Raw genomic sequence first — 22,176 nt, forward strand, 5'->3', positions numbered from 1 at the left:
ATGATATAATGAGATGGCGCAGTTTAATATTTTTAATATAATTAATTAAGCGGGGTATTACGGTAATATAAAGAGGAAAGATTTCTTATTTTGTATGTATTGAAATAACTCAAAAACTACTGGGTAGATTTTAAAAATTCTTTCACCGTTAGAAAGGTAATTTATCTGTGAGTAACATAGGTTATTATCACGGGGACAAAGTCACGAGAAAAATAATAAATATAACAAGACAAATAAGATTATGTTGAAAGTTAAGTCATTTTTTGAAAAGATCTCGAGTTATTGCATTTTGCACACCGGGTCAAATAAATTTGTCGGTCTATAATTTACAAGTATTAAATTCCATCAAACCATATAGCAATACAAGTACAGAGCAAAACAAACAGCACAGATAAAAAAGAAAAAATTCAAATAATCTTACAAAATTAACAAGGCATGCGTGCGTACAAAAAAAAAACAAAAAAATATCAAAGAAAACCCGAATTTTTTTTTTAATTATAACACTTTTATAAATTGGAAGATAATTGTATCTTAATTATAATAGTCAATGAAAATACAGTTTAAAAATATTTTGTTAAACCGTAAATTCTTCACCTACTTTATTTAAAAAAAAATACTTCGAAACTAAACAGAGTTTTTTTCCCACGAAATGCATAAACTGCTTTTCTATTGAGTCCTATTCATTGTGTGTCGCAAGCTTTATAAAATAAATACTAAATCAAAATATAGCATCCTATTACTCACCAGTTTGTGCGTTACTTTGTACTTATTATATCTTTTTTATAGCTATAGCTACGCTTTCGGCTATCTTTAACTGTGAAAGTACCTTTATTCATCGAAATTAAGGTTTTTTTTCTAATTATCTACAGAAAATCGTTCATAAACTGTTTTCTAACATAACTGTACTCGGATCAAAACTTTCCGACATTCTGAATTTCGATAGTAACCGATAAAACACAGTATCTTCGTACGGAGGCCAACTCGAATATTGTCGACAGCCGCTCGATTTCCAATCGATTTTCGAATCGTATATCTTTCTTTCAGAATCGTTTTTATTATCGATAGGAATAGATTCACATGTACTATAATTATTCGATGTTGACGCTGTATTAAAACTATTCGAATTTAGTAAACTATCATTTTTATATACACTAATTATATTTGTTCGCACACGTGTGTTAAAACCTAGAGAATAGAAACTGGGTATTTTATCACGATTTTTTTTATTTTTTATGAAACTTTTATTTTCTCCATCTGGTAGACTATCATCGAATGATAACCAATACTTTAGACCTCCTTTATTTTCTGTTTGTGACATCGCTATAACTGGCGCTTGTTTGATGAAAGGTGACCCTAATAATGTGGCATTCCTTTCGTATAACACACTGAGGTCACTTTCTACATCTTTAGTATTCTTAATAGGTGATTCCGTACATAAATCGAATACTGAATTCCACCTTCTCGGAGATGAAGATCGACTGAACTCTGATACTAAAAAACCTGTATCCATTTCGTTATCTAAAACAAACGTTTCATTCAATGAATCAGAATCTTCTGTATCTTGTTTTAAAATATAAGTTTTATTTGAACTTACATCAGTATCTAAAGTATCTAAATCCTTTTTTACTAACTTTATATTACTTTCGACTTCCAAAGACATATCTAATGGTGAATCATTTGGAGATTTTGTATTCAAAACAAAATCTTTACTAACTAACATGATTGTATCTTTTATATTTGCATTGTCGTCAAATGTTTCATTAAATTTACCATCAGTCGGAATATTTTTGTTAGTTTCTTTATGTATATTATTTAAATCTGCTTCATGTTTTAATTCTCTTGTTAAATCTTCAGTATATAATAATAATGGAGTAGTAGTGAATAATATATCTTCATTATCCACTACTGTGATTACTCTTTTGGTTTGTTTTTGTTTATTTTTTTGTGTCACTATATAAAAGGATTTATCGTAAATATAGTAAATAATAGCTTCTACTATTTTATGACTTTCTGTTTGCAAATTACTGTCATTTGTTGAGTTCAAACTTTCATTTCTTTCTATTTCTTTAATTATTTCTGCGATAGAAAATGTTTCGAATGTTTCTATACATGTTTCCTTATTAACACTTGCATTTTCTATTAAATTATTATTATTTTTATCGTCATTTATAAGATTTATATTATCAAAATCAATTCTGTTGATAATAATGGCAATAATTTCTGAAATTATTTCTAGTTTTTCAAATTCAACAATGGAATCAAAGCTTAAAGCTGTTTCGGAACTGGCTACGCTACTGTAACTAAATCTAGCTGAATCTTGTATTAGCATTTTGACTTTAGAATCTTTTGTATAAGGTATACGAAATATATTTTCATCGGTTATATTCTCTCGTTCATTTTTAATTTCTTTATTAGAAGAAATATCTTTTCTCTCATCTTCTTTCCGACTCCTCTGAATAATTTCCGACTTTAATGTTGGAATCGTTAAATCTATTTTAGTATTTTCAATACATGTAAAATTGTTAGATTCATCACTATTTAAACTTTTAGATTCTTCTAGAATCGGTTCTAGTATTCTCTGTAAGTCACATTTTCTTGGAGAATATGTTTGGACATCATTCCTTCCGTAATCCGAGCAAAAAAAATTTATAGGTACTGAATAATCTCTGATATCTTTTTCTACTAATTTTTTAACAGGACTATTATATACTGCGTCTTCAAAATCATCATGAAAACTGTGATATTCTCCCTCAATCTCTGGATTTGAATCTTTATCAGACATTTCTATATTAACACTTGTTAAATCTTCATTTCTATCATTTACAACTTCCGTTTCTTTATTTTCAATAATAGTTTGATTATCACCTGAAAAACTATTACTCATTTCTAGATAATTATCCTCATTAAATTCTTGGCTTTCAACAAATTCGTTGACATCAATTTTAAAAACAGGTACTGATTTCTCCGTTACTTTAACTATATTAATTTTCGTTTCAGAATTAACCTCTACACGTTGATTAATATTATCTGAAGAATAGTAAACTGAATAGGAATTTTTTAATTTAGATTCCTCACTTCCTCTGTAAGTTAAGTTACTTGTACTATAAGAACGATTTCTTGGGACATGAAAATGGTTAGGCTCAGGGTCCTTAATAAAAGAATTAACAAATCCACTATGAGAGTAAGTCCTGTAAAGATTGTTTAAGGAACTAGTCCGTTGCCTTGGCAACGATCGTGTACGAAATAAATAATCAATTTTACGTCTACCGTCCCATTCTATAGATGGTATCGAATTCAGACTGGACAAACTACCTGATTCATTTTTATATATAACTAGATCTTTTGTAGACATTTTTGTGTTTAAATTGATTTTACATTTCGGGTGTTTTTTGATATCGGATTCATATTTTAGGATGACGTCACTGAAGCCAGGGTTGCGGGGAAAGCTGTGCTTGGAACGATTGTTAGATGTGAGGACGTCTTCTAGAACATTCTCGGTTAGGTTACCTGTGTTAACAAGCAAGTTAATGTTACATAAAGCAAATGGATTCAAGCATGAACAATTGTGAAATGTTTGGATCTCCTCATATCTCCTCTACAACAGTAAGTTATTTCACCTTTGCGAGCTTAATTTGGTTTATTTTTAAAATAAATCCTTTTTTGTTTATTTATTATTTTTAACTATTCCAAATAAGCTTCATAAAGCCTGTGCAAGGATATGGTTAACGATAATCGAATGCCAGGATTTAAACCCTCGACTGCATGATCAGTAGAGAATACCCCAAAAACATTAGGTTATTTCATTGCATCTTTTATAATGTCTGATGAATAATTCTTTATAATGTCTCAACAATATTGACAAAGTGAAATTTGCGACACAAGACGGTAAAAAAAGCAAAAACACAAGCACATTTAGTTCATAAATTCATTCCACTTTCATACATTCCAACTCCAGAATAAGCAACTCACAGACATATACCCATCTCGCTCTAACCCACCGAAACCCTATCTCTCTCACCTTTCACATGTCCTAACACAGGCTCGTGCGCAGTATATTGCCTGATAACAACAGTAGACGGCGCTGTGATACTTGACGTACCAGTAGACGCCGTCGAATCCAAGAATACTTCATCATCAGAAAGTAAGTTGGGATCACGCTCTGATTCTTTGAAGAATAATTTTCAGATTAAAACTAGCTGTTCACGTGCGGGTTTATCCGCATGAAATTATAAAAACTCTATTTGCAAAAGAAAATTCAAATGCACAAATGACAACGACGGCTGTTGCCATTGGCTAACAATTGTCTTGTTGTCCCTTTCCCGCATTACGATTATTTCGAATTTACCCCCTAAGTTTAAAAGGGTGAAAATTTATATCCTAAAGCATGTTAGTTTAGAGCTTTTTATGAAAGAAAGAATTATCCAAAGATTTGCTGTAATTGCTGACATCCTACGCCACAAAATAGTGTGTTTACGCTTTATTATATTTAAAAAAAACCTTACGATCTCACGATCTTGTTAGATACTAAACTTTAAAAACCGAATCACCAATTTATTAGTTTCTTATTTAATACCACAGACCATATTAATAAGATTAATCATTTAGAGCGCACGCACACCTTTGACTTAACAGTCGCACGACAGTCGTGCGACTGTCTAAACTAAACATCGAGTTATGCACCTCCATATAAGCTCTTAGTACTAGAAACTAAACAGTTGTGCGAGAGTTTAGTCAAAGGTGTGCACGATTTTAGTATTTTTAACACAAATAGAAATAAAAAGTAAAAATGCAAAATTCAGTCACTTCATGCATAATACGTAATACATTCTGAAAAATGCGTTTTTTTAACGCTCTAAATCTCTTATTCAATTTGCAAATGCAACATTTTTAAAAAGTCTACTTTAAAAACGCTCCCATTTGAACAGTTATATATATTTTAGAAAAACGTTAAAAAAACGCACTAGCACTTTTTTAACGCGGCGTATGAGTTTTTTTAACGCTAAAAATCACTTATTCAATTTGCAAATGCAACATTGCTAAAAAGTCAATTTTAAAAACGATTCCATATAAACAGATACAATGTAAAATATTAGATAGACGTTAAAAAAGCGCTAGTGCGGCGTTTGCGTTTTTTTAACGCTCTCGAATCACTAATTTATTTGCAAATGCATCATTGATAAAAAGTCAATTTTCGAAACACTTCGATATAAACAGATATATGTAAACTATTATTACGTTAAAAGCTAACTCGAGGTAATCAGAATGTATCACATTAGGCAGGACCTAGATAGGATCTAAGCTAGAACTAACCTCTAGACATATCAGCGTGCTCCCGCTCCGCCTTCAGGAAATCGGTCGTATCAACTACGGAGAGGAAATACCATGCATCATACTAATTCTGCACATGTCTACAATTCTTTGACCAAAGAACATTTATAAAATACCAGCTGTCGCCCGCGACTTCGTTCGCGTGGAATGAAAATAAACAAAAGTGACTAGCCTATGTGTTCTTCTAGACTATCCTCCATCTAAATTTTCGCATTTTATAATATTAGTATGAAAAAAATAATAAAAACATAGCAACATACTATCGTGGACGTTAATATCGTAATTTCAGTAAAATTTGACGCTAAGGGTAGGTTCTCACAGATGGGAGTGGATTTTTAATCTTACTAATATTATAAACTAGCTGTTCCCGTGCGATTTCTTCAACATAAAAATATTTTTGTTGTTTACACTTGTCAAATTGTCAATTGCAAATGTCAATATGACATGACATGACTATCTTGCTTCCTTGATGTTGGCAACAACTTATAGTCTTTCCCACTTTAGGGTTTATATCCAAAATATTTACCTCCTAAGTTTAATGGCGTGAAAATATAGACTAAAGCGTGACGTAAGTGTAGGGCTTTTTATTAAAAAAAGAATTATTCAAAAATATGGTGTAATTGCTGACATCTTAGGTAACAAAGAAGTGTGTGTTTACGCTTTATTATAATAGTATAGATATGTATGTAAAAGTTTAGATGGATGGATGTTAGATTGTAGCCTAAACGATTGAACGAAATTCATATTATAATTTAATTACGAAACAAAATGTTCTTTAGTCAAAGAATCTTCACAATGCAATACATGCTTAAATGCAAAAAAAAATCAAGGAAAAAAGTCAAAAAAATTCAACTATTTTAAACTTGTAGCTATATACTAAAGAAAGGCGTTCAATTAAATTTAAAAACACGAAAACAAAGAGATTCAAATACATAGAGTAGGCATAGTTGACACTTCAGAGACATTTTTCACAACTAACGCTATTGATAACCTCAAAATATCAATATAATTGTATTTAAATTTATTTATTTTTTGTGATTTTTTGGTCAATAAATAGTGATTTTTTATATTTTTTTAGTTTTTTTAATAAGTTGAGTGTTTTTTTTACATGTTAAATTACATGTCAACACGACAACTTGACAACTAACACCTTTCAAAGTACCAGTAAAATATTGCCTCGTCTATTTATTTGAATGTCTGTAAAAACATGTTTTTTAGTATATTTGTGTACACTCACCATCGCTAAGCACTAACTCGGGCTGACTGCGCACTGGCACTTGCTTAGTCTCTATCCGTAGCACTCGGTGTTCTAGAAAGTAGGTAGACATTTTAAGTACTAGTTGAAAACTTAGCTGATTAAAAATGAGATTTTTTACACCGATAGATGGCGTTGTTATACAAAAAATAATTACATGTACTTATAATTGTGTTTTGTAATCAGTAGCTTAGATAGTTACATTTTTTTACATAATAAATGGCAAATGACCAAAGGGCTATCTGAATACGCCAAAATGGCGAAGCGAATGCTGCCTAGACATCCAGAATAAGTCTAAGGGGACGTATTCTGAATCTTAATATTTATTATATTCGTAGTTAAATGGGACGAAAATATATTTTAAACTAGCTGTTTTCCGCGAATTTGTCCGCGTGGTATTAGAAGACAAACGAACTTTATAAATAACAACTACGTATCCCTCGGGAACCAGACATTTCTCGTGATGAAGCTTATCCCATGTGTACTCCAGACTTTGTTTTATATCTGTGCCTTTCAATAAGATATGTTGAACCGTTGCAGAATGATCGAGTAAACATTAAAAAACTAAATTAATGAATCCCAGAACCGTAACTATTCCAGATATTTTTTCACATAATCTCACTCTATTTACTTTGTTTAAAAAGTTGGAACCTATTGTAATTTAGTAAAATGTATTATGTCAATACAAGTTGGCACTAAACTTGACAAGTTAACCTGTCAGAGAAAGTACCTGTGAAAATTTGTTCAATCTCTTTTGTACATTTACATACCATCGCGGGACTCCTCCTCTGTCTCCGAGGGCGCGCTGGCAGGGGAGGTGACCTGCGCACCGCTCACAGCCTCCGACTCAGAAAGATCCGTGTCATCTATTAAAAAAATATATTTATATTCATGCCCGTGAAATTAAAAAAAAATAATAAAAAATGCTTGTCTTCACAAATAAATGACCTTTCTGATGGTGAAAGAATTAAAATTGACCCAGTAGTTTTTGAGTTATTTCAATACAAAAATAAAAAAAAATTCCTCTTTATAATATTAGTATAGACTAGCTGTTGCTCGTGATTTCGTCCCCGTGAAATTAAAAAAATGCTTATGTTATTCACAGATAAATTACCTTTCTGATGGCGAAAGAATAAAATTGACCCAGTAGTTTTTGAGTTATTTCAATACAAAAATACAAATCCTTCCTCTTTATAAGTATTAGTATATTATAAGATGGCAAACGAGTTTTCATCAGTAGTTTTTACGTATAAAATTGACAAAAATACAAACATTTACAATATTAGTAGTAAGTCTATTATCCAGTCAGCATTATAATCTTTTATTTGCAATTCTATTTTTCCCCATTTAGTTTCTTTTTGTTATTTCTGATTGTGTTTGTGTTTTTAAGGTTTTTTTTTATACATACATTCGTTCCCGGGTTTTTTTATTACAATTCTATTATTCCCCATTTAGTTTATGTTTGTTTCTGATTTTGTTTGTGTTGCCAAGTTTTTTTTATACATACATTCGTTCCCGCGTTGTTTCCTCTCCACAATACGTTTATATTCATCGATTTCGCGATCCGTCACGTGGTCGAATGGATTCCTTGCGTAGGGCGCGCTGTACATCGTCGCGTTATGTTGGTACCCGCGCTGGATTATACCCTTGGAGGCTGCACCCATAAGTACCTGATCACGTCAAATGCTTATTAAATGAAAAATTAACAGCGCCATCTATTGACGTACATTGGCAATTTGAATCAGCGCCATCTATTTTAAAAGTTACGAAACGTTTTGCCAGAAATATTTAGCTACGTTTTATAATCGACACACAACTATTAATACTGTATTTAATTAAAAATAACATGAGATAATTCTAGAACACAATTCAAACATTTAATTGTTTAGAATTCCCTTATTCTTACATGTGAAAGAGACAAACATAGCTCACATTCCCATCCCTCTCTAACACAAAATCCTAATACAAGACAGTTACAATCCGCTCATATTTTTCTCTTTAACACAATCCACACAATAGACAGCAAAAAATCGCTCATATTCTTATGCCTTTCTAACACACAAGTCAGTTACAATCTGTTCATATTTCTCTCACACACAGACAATACACAATAAGCTATCTCTTTCTAACAATCTCCATTACTCACAACATGGTCTCCAGTGTGCGTGTTAACCGCATCCTCGCCGACAAGCCGCGCCGCCTCGTCCCAGGTCACACCTTCCAGGATGTGCGATTGGGGACCCGCGCTGATCTTGTCCGCGCGACGGTTCTCCTTTATCTGGAGGGTCAACGTATAATGGACGTACAATATGGTAAAATAAATATTGTGAACAAAGGTAACATGACACTTAATGAATGGTCCGTTTAATTAAGAGAAAAGTTAAGAGACACTTAGTAAAAGGAAGCGCTAAAAGAAGACACTTTGTAAATGGAGACATTTGTTTAAGAAAGACATTTAGTGAAAAAAGACACTTAAAGGGAGGGAACCTTTTAATTAGGGGAGATAATCAATGAAGTGAGAATGGAGACGCTAATGAAGGGAGACACTACGTTCAGGAAGACACTAGGTGCATTTAGTGAATTTAGGGAGACACTTAGTGAAAGAAGGCACTAAATGCAAGGAGACACTTATTAAAGGAATACATAAGACAGTGAAGGAAGTAACTAAATAAGGAGAGTTCAATTTATTCCCAATAAAATAAATAAATTTCCTATAATTAACTCAAATAAATTGAAACATGGTTTCAAATCTGGAATATAACTAATCTATGACAAAATTCAAACTTCATTAACACACTAACGCCAGTCGGCAGAAAAAAGAACTACAGTATTACGATAACATTAACTTACCTGCTGCTGCAATTGCTTGAATTCCTTAGGGTTGGTGTTTTTAGGCACAAACTGTAGTGTATCTATCTTGACTGGAGTGCTGGAGTGTGCCGGCGATCCATCTTGAACCCACTGGCAAGGTCCAATGTTCGAAAACACATACCGAAGTCATCCAGCGTAGGGGAAAAAGAAAAAAGTACAAATTAGTAAAAATGTTGCCAGCAAGCAGGTTAAGGTTAGGTTACAAAGGTTTTTAGTGGCAAGGAGAATGTGCTATGCGAGAGAAAAATAAAAAAAGAAAAAACATCCTGGCAAACTCATCGAGCGTGTACAGATTTTTTTTAATGGCAATGCATGCAAAGCTAAAAAATTCAGTTTTCTTTAATAAAAAAAATATAGAGAAAAAAAAGAAGGATTTTATGAATTTCGGGATGCTTTGACAGGAATATTAGGATTGATGTGGCAACATTTTTTACAAAATTTGTGTTTTTTTTTTTCATTTTCTCGGCCCTACACTGTACATACTCGATGCATTTACATCAAATGGCATTTTTTTTTCAACACCATTTGAAAAACCAGGGTAAGGTATAATTTGAAATGCTCTTGACAGTTAAAAAAATATGAAAAAATCAAATTAAATTTTTTACTTTTCTTAGCACGCATTATGAGTTATACTTCTTTATAAAGCCTAGTTAATTAAGAAACAATTTTGTTAGTAGAATATTTTACAATGAATATTTACACGCCCTCTTTCCCTTGTTTTTTTAGTATAAAAAAAAAAAAAAATTTTGATAATTTACTAATATTTCCTTTAACCATTCCAACAAAGCTCTAGGCTTGTGCTAGGATATTGTTCACGACATTAGTCAAATGGCGGGATTCGAACCCTCGACCATAAGATCCGTACCCTGAGCCATTAGGGTATTGGCGCGTTGTACAATATGTACAATCAGGAAAATTGATGGTGTTTCAATAAAAAACTACAATAGTTTGAAAAATTTAAAACAACATACGAAAAAAGTCGATTATTACGGCTTCTTTTTGACCGACTTCCCAAAAGAAGGAGGTACTTAATTTGTCGATATGTTTTTATTTATATGAGAAGGGGGCAAACGAGCGTCGACAACACCGCGGTGGTCTACGTCGCCCATGGACATCCGCAACACTAGAGGAGCTACAGATGCGTTGCCGGCCTTTTTATTATCCCTTCGACACTCACTGTTACTAATTTGTATTAGGCTGAGTTTCTCTTTGCAATGAACAAGGCAATTCGTAAAGTGAAACACTGCAAATTTCCGCGACTGTACAAAAGAACGTATTGTACAAATACATGCGAAAATTTACACGTAGTTTAATTCAAGTATTACACACACTATAAACCCAGAATCAATATTTCATGGCTAAAAAACCTTACAATAAAATCGATTCATAAAAAATTCAGTTTAAAAGTTTTTTTTTAAAACTCCTAACACTTACTTGCCACTACATTTAACTTAAAAGTGACTGTATTTCTCATGTTAATTCAAAACTAATTAAAGAAGTATAACTTATAGCTTATTAGCTTAAAGCAACCCGATACCGATGGACTTAAGCTGAAAGTTATGTCCCCTACCCTTCCATACACTGTTATACAATATAGAACAGAAAAAATAGAAATCAAGAGAGAAGAAAGGAAAAAGAATTCAGAAACTAATAAAGGCCTTTTATGTAAAGAAAAATGTCCATTCACTGCGCGCTGTTTTTTTTTGCAAAGTGCTAGTTAATTTTTTCTCTATATTGTACAAAATAGAGATTTTTTATATCAATCTGATTTCGCCGAAATAGCGAGGCGACCGCTTCCCATAGATATCCGTAATTAGATACGTTGTCTTCCATCGACAGGGGAGGGGACGCATAGAAAATATTAAAAAATGCATAAGAATGCATTTTTTACCATGTTTTGTTACCATTTTTTTATCATTTAACATAAACAAAAACACCTTATTTAAAATATTAATAAAAAACAATGTCTTAGATCTGAAAAAAATTGAAAAAAACCTAAATATGCACGTCTCTATAGTTTAAAAACCTTGAAAAAAATGGCCTTTACTAGTAAAGTTTACACTGAAATAAAAAAAAAGTTAAAGAAAAAGTTATGGAGTCGAAGAGAGGTTATGTCGTATCATAAACATTATTTACCTCTTCGTTGTTAGCGTCCACCCACTGGAAAACATTACTATATTAGTCACACATATTAAAAAACTAAACAACAAAAAAAAACCTCAAAAAATTAGTCCGTAACTTCAAAAGCATTTCATTTCAAAAAAATAAACATTCTGTTATTTTTTTATCTCATAAATGTTTTTAATATACGACAAAAAAGCACATAAGCAAAAGACAAGCAAAAAACTTTTTAGGGCGAAAAATTTTTAGGAACTTAGAAAAAATTTTTTGCCATATTTTTCAATACAATTTTTGAAATGCATACAACTTCTATATGTCTATATTATTTTTCGTTGATTTGTAAACAGATTTGAGCGTTCTCAACTAAATATATTAAATCCTAAACCATTTTAGACCTAACAGTGATTAAATTTTTTAAAGAAAAAAAAAACAGTCTCTACGTCACAAAAAATAATTGACAACCTCTGAAATAATTAAACAACCTTTTATAATACGATACAATAAAAAAAATATAAAAAAATATACAAAACCAAAAAAACGCCCGTTTTTTATGGAATGTTGATAGATTATAAAATATACGAATGATTTAGTTTCAGTAATAAGAATTTAAAACCTAGATAATTGTAGGTAATTTCTAGTAAAAAAATAACCATACAATTACTTGATGTCTGATAAAAATACGAAAAAAACCATTTTCAATTACAAAAAACATTGAAATTATATCTGAATATATCTAATATTGTGTATTTTTTTATAACCAAAGAGATTAAAAAATATATAGAGGAGGCATAGTTGACACTTCACTTGAAACATTTTTATTGTTTTCCAATAAATATCGTTATAGTTTGTCTAAATAAGATAGATTAGTTTGATAAATGACGCATATGAAGTGTCTAGCAATTTGTATGAAAAATGCCGCACTTAGACAGGTATCGTAGTGACGAAACACGCAGCGAACTATTATGAACTATCGATATTCGGTTTAAATAATTATCAAACTCAACTAAAATTATTTTCTTATTAACTAATTTAGAGGACAATTCCAGTATTGATTATAGTGTAGAGAATTTAGGGATGACAGAAATAATAGCGAAATCCAATTCGATTACGTACAGCTGTAGTAGTAATAAATATATATTTACTCTCATTAGTTGTTATGGTCATTATTAATTTGAGAAAACAGTGTTTTTTCTCTTAACTATAAATCTATCGATTCCAACTACTATAATAAAAAAAACTGAAAATCGATAAGATTCATGACTGATTACACAACCCATCCCTACTAAATTTGAAATGAATTGTCAAACTAATCTATTTTATTTAGACACATTATGAATATTTAAATTTTAACATTTAAGTGACACTGCTTAGTTTATATTTTTAATAAAAGATGGAGCTTATTATGTAATAAAATGTTTCTTACATGTCAACACGAAACACTATACTTGACAACTGAAGTACAGAAGAACCTCGATAAGTTAAAGTCCAAGGGAAACACAAAATATTTTAAGTTATAGAGGTTTTAAGTTATCAAGGGTCTATGTTGTAGAGGTTTTGAGCTCTGATAGGAAGGGAACATATTAATTTTGAAGTTATAGGGGTTTTTAAGTTATCAAGGGTCTATATTGTTGAGGTTTTTGAGCTCTGATAGAAAGGGAACATATTATTTTTTGAAGTTATAGAGATTTTTAAGTTATCAAGGGTCTATGTTGTAGAGGTTTTGGTCTCTGATGGGAAAGGAACATATTATTTTTTGAAGTTATAGAGGTTTTTAAGTTATCAAGGGTCTATGTTGTTGAGGTTTTTGAGCTCTGATGGGAAAGGAACATATTATTTTTTGAAGTTATAGAGGTTTTAAGTTATCAAGGGTCTATGTTGTAGAGGTTTTGGGCTCTGATAGGAAAGGATCATATTATTTTTTGATGTTATAGTGGTTTTTAAGTTATCAAGGGTCTATGTTGTAGAGGTTTTGGGCTCTGATGGGAAAGGAACATATTTTTTTTGAAGTTATAGAAGCTTTTGAGTTATCAAGGGTCTATGTTGTAGAGGTTTTGAGCTCTGATGGGAAGGGAACATATTTTTTGAAGTTATAGAGGTTTGAGTTATCGAGGTTCTACTGTAGTACCTTTCAGAGAAAGTACCAGTGAAAAAAAGTTATTTAGTCCCTATATATTTTTTAAATATCTTAATATAGTACATAACGTTCACTACATACGTTGAATTCTGACAAACAGTAGAGTAGTTTTGAGACGAAGGTTTTTTTTTATAACATTAGGTGGCAAACGAGCAAGCGGCCAATAGAATCCGCCTAAATGGCGAAGCGACTGCCCATAGACATCCACAATTGCAGATGCGTTGCCTACCCTTATACGACGGAGGAGACGCACATAAAGAGGATATTTCCCCTTCCTATGCATCTCCTTCACCGTCTAATCCACTTCCCCTTCCCAACCTCTCTTTGTAAGAAAAGAGTGGTAAAGAGAAAGGGACTTAAATTAGGTCCTTCGAGCCGGATATTTCAAAAGTATTAATCTTGGTGGGTTAACATTAAAAATTAGTTATTTTTGTGCCAATACTAAATTCTATGTCATTGCGTCATAATAAGCAACATTAAATCTAATTTTTTTTTTGGTATGGATACAATAAAAACCCACTTTTATTAGAGTATTTGAATATAGACGTTTTCTAGTCTTACAAGAGCTTTACTAACGGAAATACAACTTTGGATAATATAATTTCTAGACTTTGTACATAGACTGAAATCTAGATAAAGAAATTTTCTATAAAACCAGTGATTTTTAGATTTTTAAATAAACAATTTCAATAATATGAAATATGAACTGTGAATGTTTTCAGTCTACATACAAAGTCTACTCAAAAGACCGGCCAGTAGACCAGTAGACCGAGTCGGTCTACTCAGCCTCGACGCGCAGGTATTCTACCTTGGTGATCTTCTTGGGGTCGCTGGTGCCTGTCTCCAGGACCTCGACCTTCTGGTAGACGTTGGGGGAGTTCAGCCAGCGGGTGCGCTCCCCGGTCTTTCCTTGACCCTTCTTCCATAACCTGAGGGATTGCAGATTCTTCTTTATACAAGAAACAATTAATTTTATCATCGTCATGCTGCATTTCACACATATCTTTGAATTTCTTCATGGATATGTACATACTAGCTTTCACCCGCGACTCTGTCCGCGCAAAAATGAGTAGCCTATGTGTTCTTCCAGACTATCCTCTACATCTATAGCAAATTTCATCGAAATCCGTTCAACAGTTTAGGCAACAAACTCTAAGAAACATCCATCCTTCCATCCATCCAAACTTTATACGTAATATTAGTATGATATTAAAAAAATAGAAAATCACATTGGTACAGGATTCGAATCCAAAACCTTTAGAAAAGTCAAGTGCTCAAACCACTGAGACATCGACACTCAGCTCTGCCTTGTCATATTAAAATTCAAAATTTGCCACATTTTAATGTGGGAAGGAAATTAAATTCTTTGACTACTCACCCTTGCTTGTAGAGTTCTTCCTCTTCGAGAAGATAACCAAGCGAGGAGACAGCCGGTGGTACTTCCACGTCGTTCTTAGGCTTCGGTACATCGTTCTAAGATATAAAGAGGTTAGTAAAAAAAACTACGTAAAAATCGTCACTCAGTAAAACAGTGAGAGCCTACCCTAAATTACCGCGGGACTTCACACATGTCTTTAAACTAGCTGTTCCCATGCGACTTCATCCGCATAAAATTAAGAAAATCTTATTTTATTGTTTACATGTGTCAAATTATCAATTGCAAATGTCAAAATGGCATGACATGACCTTAGCAATCTTGCTTCCTTGATATTGGCAACAACTTATGGTCTCTTTCCCACATTAGGGTTCTTATCCAAAATATTTACCCCCTAAGTTTAATGGCGTCAAAATACATAGCCTAAAGCGTGACGTAAGTGTAGGGCTTTTTATTAAAACAAGAATTATTCAAAAATATGGTGTAATTGCTGACATCTTAGGCAACAAAGAAGTGTGTTTACGCTTTATTATAATAGTATAGAAGTATAGATGATGTTTTAATTACCTTGATAAGTGGATGTCTATATATATATCCAGTGCGGAATCCAGCATTGTCCAGCATCCGCATCAGAGCCTCGAACTCCTCACCACCAACTCGCCACTTGCTGGTATCAGCTGGCGGCTTGCGGGATGATTCGTAGATCTACAAACATTTTTAATATAAATAAAAACAGTAAATAGCTAATTATCCTCGCTAAAAGAGCTAAATGGTCATTATATGACATTTCCATTTGAGATTCTTTGCCTATAACTATAATTTAAGAAATATAGACAAAGAATTGAATAACATTTTTACACCAGTACTTTCTCTGAAAGGTAAAGGTATATAACAGTGGTAGAGCCCGCTTTAACATCTTCGCACTGTAGGGCTCGCCCCAGCAACACCACGACCACGACAGGTGTGAAGTGGAAGTAATTCCGCGTACACTTTGATAAGTGTGGTGCTGGAGGCCTAACTTTAGTCCCTTTTCCTTTTCACCGTTTTCTTAAGAGGGAAGGATGATAAGGAAAAGTGGATTTGACTGTGGAGACGCATAGGAAGAAAAAATGTTCTCTTTATGTGCGTCTCCGTCAATGAAGGGTAGGCAGCGCTGTAATGGGCAGAGGTCGCTTTACATATCGGTGGATTAAGATGGCCGCTTGCTCGTTTGCCATCTCATAATATAAAAAAATCGACGTTTTATTCAAATGTTTTTACAGCAATACCATTATTAAAAAGAACGGAAGTTAAAAAAATTAGAATACAGATGCATTTATGAACAAAGACAGAAATTTCTTTCAACATCCCCCCCATTTCCTCTCCTCTCAACTCACCTGACGCCTGGTCTCCTCATCCAAGAGAAACAGATCATCCAGAGGCTGGTTGGAGACGCGGAGTTGGACCTCACAGGCGGTGTTCAAGTTCTTGGCCTGGAAGAAGGCCTCCTCCAGCGTGGCGCCGCAGCACAACGCACCATTGCTGGTCAGCATCAGCACCTTGGCGCTGGGGCCCAGTGCACGGACCAATTTATCGCGCTCTTCGTTATCTAGGTTACCTATTGGATGAATTTTATTATTAAATTGGATGTTTATGAGGAAACTAGCTGTTGCTCGCGACTTCGTCCATAGAAATTTATTAACATTTTACTTTATTGCTTTCATTTGTCAAATTATCGATTACAAATGTCAAAATGACATGAAGACCACCTTGCTTCCTTGATGTTGGCAGCGACTTATGGTCTCTTTCCCACATTAGGGTTTTCATCCAAAATATTTACACCCTAAGTTTAATGGCGTCCCGTGGCGTGAAAATATATAGCCTAAAGCGTGTCGTAAGTGGAGGGCTTTTTATTAAGAAAATAATTATCCAAATTATGTTGTAATTGCTGACATCTTAGGCAACAAAGTGTGTGTTAACACTTCATTATAATAGTATAGAAGTATAGATTGTTATCAGTCTTATTTATTACCGATAGAGTTATTTAGAGGAAAACCCGGTGGAACCTGCAGTAGGATAAGTAGAGATGTTATTGCTATCAGTGCCAGTATATAGCCGGAACCCATCCTTTTGCAGTTGATATTCCGCGAGTTCGAACAAAGAAGTTTCTTCTATCCTTGTGCATACTGCGAAGGTTTGGAATAAGTTGCCAGCGTCGGTTTTTCGGTCCAGATATGACGTTCAAGAAAACAGTGAATGCGTATTTATTAGGGTAGCGCGTACCATCTTTCGACCAAATCTTCACTCTCAGTCGGTGGGATCGTGGTCAAGCGCTAGCTTAAAAAACTTGTAAATATTTGGTCGATAATACGGAGAAATTAAATAAAACAGATTTGTGCCAAGAGGGATGCGTGTACTCCGTTAGTTACAAGATTCGAATGCCAATTGTAATGTACGTTGCTCTTCAAAAAGTGGCAGGCGCTCGCGAACAAAACTTAAAAAAAAAAATCTACTGTGTGTGTTGTGTGCTGTGTGTAAGTTACCGTGTGGTGTGCGATGCTGTGCGAGGGGTCCTAGCAGCGCGGCCTCAGCACACAGCGGCAGCAAGCCGCGCCGCGACGCGGACACCGCGAGCGCGGCCGCCGACCTCACGTGCAGTACGCACCGCACATCGGGGCGCGCCGCGTGCACAGACGCGTGTAGAGAGAAACCTAAATAACATTATAGTTGGAATACTGAACATACAGTTTCATTACAACTTGCCCTTATATCTATAGAGGGTCGGCACAGTATGTGCTCCATACATCTGTATCAGCCGTCATATCTGAATCCTTATTCTTAAGCATATCCTCTTTCACACAATCTATACAGTGGTAGTGCCCGCGTTAACATCTTAGCAAGAATGGGCCGGAACGCCCGGTGCAATACCACGAGCACACAGAAGACAGGCGTGAAGTGGAAGCAATTCCGTGTAGCATCTGATGAGTGTGGTGCCGGAGGCCTAATTTAAGTCCCTTTCTCTTTACCACCCTTTTCTTATAAGGAGAGGTTGGGAAGGGGAAGTGGATTAGACGGTGGAGTAGATGCATAGGAAGGGGAAATATCCTCTTTATGTACGTCTCCTCCTCCGTCGTTCAAGGGTAGGCAACGCATCTGCAATTGCGGATGTCTATGGGCAGCGGTCACTTCACCATTTTGGCGGATTCTAGTGGCCGCTTGCTCGTTTGGCACCTTATGTTATAAAAAAAATACTTTCTTCGGTCTTCCTCTACCTTTGTAGCCATCATTCAATCTTAACACTTTCATGCTTATGTCTCCATCGTCTCATATGTCCATACCGCGTTAATATTCTGCTTTTCAATTTCTCCACCAAAGGCGCTACTTTCAAAATTACTGAACATACAATTTAAATCGTAAAATACATTTTTGTTGATACGATTTTTTGTTGATTTATTAATATTTCCTTTAACCAATCCAACTAAGCTGTAGGCTTGTGAATGAGGGGATTCGAACCATCGTCCGCAATAGGTAACACGTTAAAACAATTAAGCTATTGGTGCTTAAAATAAAAAAATACATTTTTTTATTATAAGGTGGTAAAATAAAGGGGCCACGTGAATACGACCAAATGACGAAACGGCTGCCCAGACATCCGTAATTGCAGATGTGTTGCTTTAATCGACAGAGAAGGCAGATGAAGTGGATTTTTCCCCTTCATATGCGTCTCCTCCACCGTTAACCCTTTTCTTGTTAGTGTATCTGTAGAGATACATCAATTTTTTTTCTAAACACCTTGGTTCATCAAGGCTAAGTGCTATGAATATTATTTTGATATTCAAAAAAATAAAATTCTGCCAATTTAGGGGGTTAAATATATCTTCTCATCCTTTCCTCTTAAGAAAAAGATTGAAAGGGATTAATATTAGGCCTTTTTATTGTAGTGTAAGAAATCGCCTCAATAGTTTTTGAATTATTTCAATACATATAAAAATACAAAAATACAAACATTTCCTTTTTACATTAGTATACTCGTAGATTAGCAGAAGCAAGCTGGGCTTACCTTCTACATTAACAGGGAAGTTGGTGGTCCCCTGGTCCTGCACCACGCCCTGCATATCCACCTTCACCAGCGAGGAGGCTGTCACCTCGTGCGGCAGCAGACCGCGCGGCGTCGTCAGCACTTGCTCCACAGCCGTGTTCAGACGAGCGGTGATCTGACCGCTAACTCCAGCTGGAATTAATTGAACATTGCAAAAGGATACTTTAGCCTGCGGTTTCGTCCGAAATTTGACTGTGTTTTTCTAGACTATGTCTGTTGAGTGCAAAATAAAACCTCTTTGGCTAAGTAGTATGTATACAGCCAAAAAGGTTGCAAAGTAGCCACTAAGGCATTTATCGTTGGTTAAAGAAAATATATAAAATAAGAAGTCAAGATGTGATCGAGATAGTTTTGAGTTTTTTTTGTATATATTTGTGTAAATAAGTTTTGAATAAAGTTGTGTTAGTTTGTTAAAAAAGTGTTTTGTATTTTTGGCTGCCGCGCTGTCGGTAACAAGTTGAAACAATGTCTACATCTGAGATAAGCCGTTTTAGATATGTAGTAACAATAATACATTTTTTTTAACATAAATAAACCAGCGCTTGACGACTCCACCTAAGTTAAGTGAAGACGCGACCGAAGGGTAGAGCGAGATAGCCCAACAAGTGCCGATTCACTCTGTTCTTAAACCCACGTTATAACTGGACAGGAACACCGAGACCGGCAATACATACATACATCCAAGTTAAGATATCAATGGATGGATGTTTATTAGAGTTTGTAGCCAAAACATGCTAAACGAATATCTATATTCTAGCCTAGAAGCAGTTAATTTTGTTTTTTTAATTCCAAAACTGACAGAATCACGGGTGAAACCTACTATAAAAATAAATAACTAGCTGTTTCACGCGACTTTGTCTGCGTGAAATTAAAAATAATAAAAATACGGCCTATTATACCTGAGTACAGTGATAATATAGCTTTTTAATGGTGAAAGAATTTTTAAAATAGCTCCAGTAGATTTTGAGTTATTTCAATACATACAAAAATACAAATATCTTCATCTATACTTGAAAGAGAGACGATCTCGTACGAGAGGTACGCGCGAGTAAAATAAATAAGAAATAAACCAAAAACAACTTTTAAAAAAATTTACAAATTAATAAAAATATATACATTTCAGCCTAGCATTGTGTATTACATCTGATCGAACAATGCTTCAAATATTTACAAAAGAATAAATAAAAAAATAAATATCTGTAGGCTTACTCTATGCCCATGGCGAACACCGAGCACTGGTAGGGCGGCCATTTTGTTATTCGAGTCAGTTCCATTTGAGTCGCGATGGAGTGCGCGCGCGACCATGTGTTCGGTGGACGTCAATTCAATATCTTAATCGAAACATATCGTTATGATCTATAATTATTTAGTGGAAATATGAATTGTGATATTGAGGATTACGACTACACTAATTATCAAGACAATTATTTTGTTGAAATACCTAAGTACCACGCCTACAAGAAAATGTCATAAATCACCCAATATTACCTGATGTTAGTCGAAAGACTTCATATCCTTATTTTATAGGATTATTGCATCGCCAACAATACTAATACAAAGAGGAGAGATTTTTATTTTTGTATGTATTGATATAACTTCAAAACTACTGGACCGATTTCAAAAATTCTTTCACCATTAAAAAGCTACATTATCGCTGAATAACATAGGCTATATTTTTATATTTCACGTGGACAAAGTCGGGAGTTAGAGCTAACATTAGTATAGATTACATACTCTGTGTCCATCCAAACAGGTCCACCAGACGGTAGACAGCCGCTAGCTTACACCGCAAGATCTTCTCGCCCTTCTCGTAACCCACACCTTCGATACCTCGGATGTCGTTGATGGGCAGCACGCAACTGGGACCCTGGGGGTAATAATTGTTAATAAAAAAACAACACATAACAAAAATGTCTTAAAATATAACCCATTGGGGTAATAGATATCCAAATACCCGTTTAGTGAATATTCTAACTTCTACATATGTTGTTTTGTACAATTGCGTCGACGATTTATTATTAAAAAAATTAACGTGTCTCTCGAAATGTCGCTCGAAAATGGTCGTAATATAATTTTAGTATTTTTAGCTCAATGGTTGAATATTTTCGCGTCAAATTTGTTTTCTGGTTATTTTATAACAAGTTGAATCGTTTAAAAAAAGAGAAAAAAATGCATGCATATTCCCTATTGTCATGTTCAAGTTAGTAATTTTAAAGATTTTTTTTATAATTAGACGACTTCCCAAAAGGAGGTTCTCAATTTGTCTGTATATTCTTTATGATGTTTAATATATTACTCGTTTTCAAATATTTTTTTAAAATAGTAACATTTTTATTTCCCATAGTACAAATGACACAGGATGTTAATTTTGGGGGACATGGACTAACCCGAACCATCGACTAACTATGAAGGAATTAACATATATTTAATCTACACCTTTTGTTATATAAAATACGTCAACGATCCTACCTAAAGTTTGCTTTCTAGCCAGCATGTAACAACCTTTTAACTACCGTAACCTTGTGATTCAGGTCTAAATGACCTGAATAGAATTGCTATCACCTACCCTCAAGCTGCCAGTATGCAGTCGTCCACCAACCATCTCCCTGATGCGCTGCAGCAATGGAGCATCGCTACCTTCATTAGCTTGCTGGTCCAACACGCGTTCCAACTCTTCACGGAACAGCTTAGACGACATCAGCGCTTCCACTCGCTTACGACGTTCCATCTCGCGGACATCCTGGAAAACAAAAATTATCACATTTTAACTACGATTTTTACATAGGAGCTTTGTTTTTATATACAACTAGCTTTCACCCGCGACTTGTCCGCGTGGAATTAAAAAAAAAAGTGAGTAGCCCATGTGTTCTTCCAGACTACCCTCTACATCTATACCAAATTTAAACGAAATCCGTTTAGCCGTTTAGGCTACAAATTCTAACAAACATCCATCCATCTAAACTCTCGCATTTATAATATTAGTATGAAGTATGATAAAATGGCAAACGAGCAAG

The 22,176-nt window shown here is 34.1% G+C and overlaps 1 protein-coding gene across 1 annotated transcript in view; it reads right to left on the reverse strand.

The window, feature by feature from the left end:
- Window positions 1-22,176, reverse strand: part of LOC106101250 (protein hu-li tai shao) — a 63,160-nt gene that overhangs the window by 3,486 nt on the left and 37,498 nt on the right. The window contains exons 4-20 of the mRNA XM_013280410.1: window positions 21,729-21,913; window positions 20,897-21,029; window positions 19,124-19,294; window positions 17,607-17,774; window positions 16,461-16,681; window positions 15,652-15,789; window positions 15,088-15,182; window positions 14,518-14,638; window positions 11,591-11,614; window positions 9,434-9,544; window positions 8,730-8,861; window positions 8,091-8,253; window positions 7,354-7,449; window positions 6,566-6,637; window positions 5,311-5,364; window positions 4,825-4,827; window positions 1,060-1,104 (exon numbers count right to left, since the gene is read on the reverse strand). Coding sequence (XP_013135864.1) covers window positions 1,060-1,104; window positions 4,825-4,827; window positions 5,311-5,364; window positions 6,566-6,637; window positions 7,354-7,449; window positions 8,091-8,253; window positions 8,730-8,861; window positions 9,434-9,544; window positions 11,591-11,614; window positions 14,518-14,638; window positions 15,088-15,182; window positions 15,652-15,789; window positions 16,461-16,681; window positions 17,607-17,774; window positions 19,124-19,294; window positions 20,897-21,029; window positions 21,729-21,913 — 1,932 coding nt within the window. The remainder of the gene's footprint in view (window positions 1-1,059; window positions 1,105-4,824; window positions 4,828-5,310; window positions 5,365-6,565; window positions 6,638-7,353; window positions 7,450-8,090; window positions 8,254-8,729; window positions 8,862-9,433; window positions 9,545-11,590; window positions 11,615-14,517; window positions 14,639-15,087; window positions 15,183-15,651; window positions 15,790-16,460; window positions 16,682-17,606; window positions 17,775-19,123; window positions 19,295-20,896; window positions 21,030-21,728; window positions 21,914-22,176) is intronic.

Source organism: Papilio polytes, unplaced genomic scaffold, assembly GCF_000836215.1.
Source record: "Papilio polytes unplaced genomic scaffold, Ppol_1.0 DF824002.1, whole genome shotgun sequence".
In the NCBI taxonomy this organism is placed as follows: Eukaryota; Metazoa; Arthropoda; class Insecta; order Lepidoptera; family Papilionidae; genus Papilio; species Papilio polytes.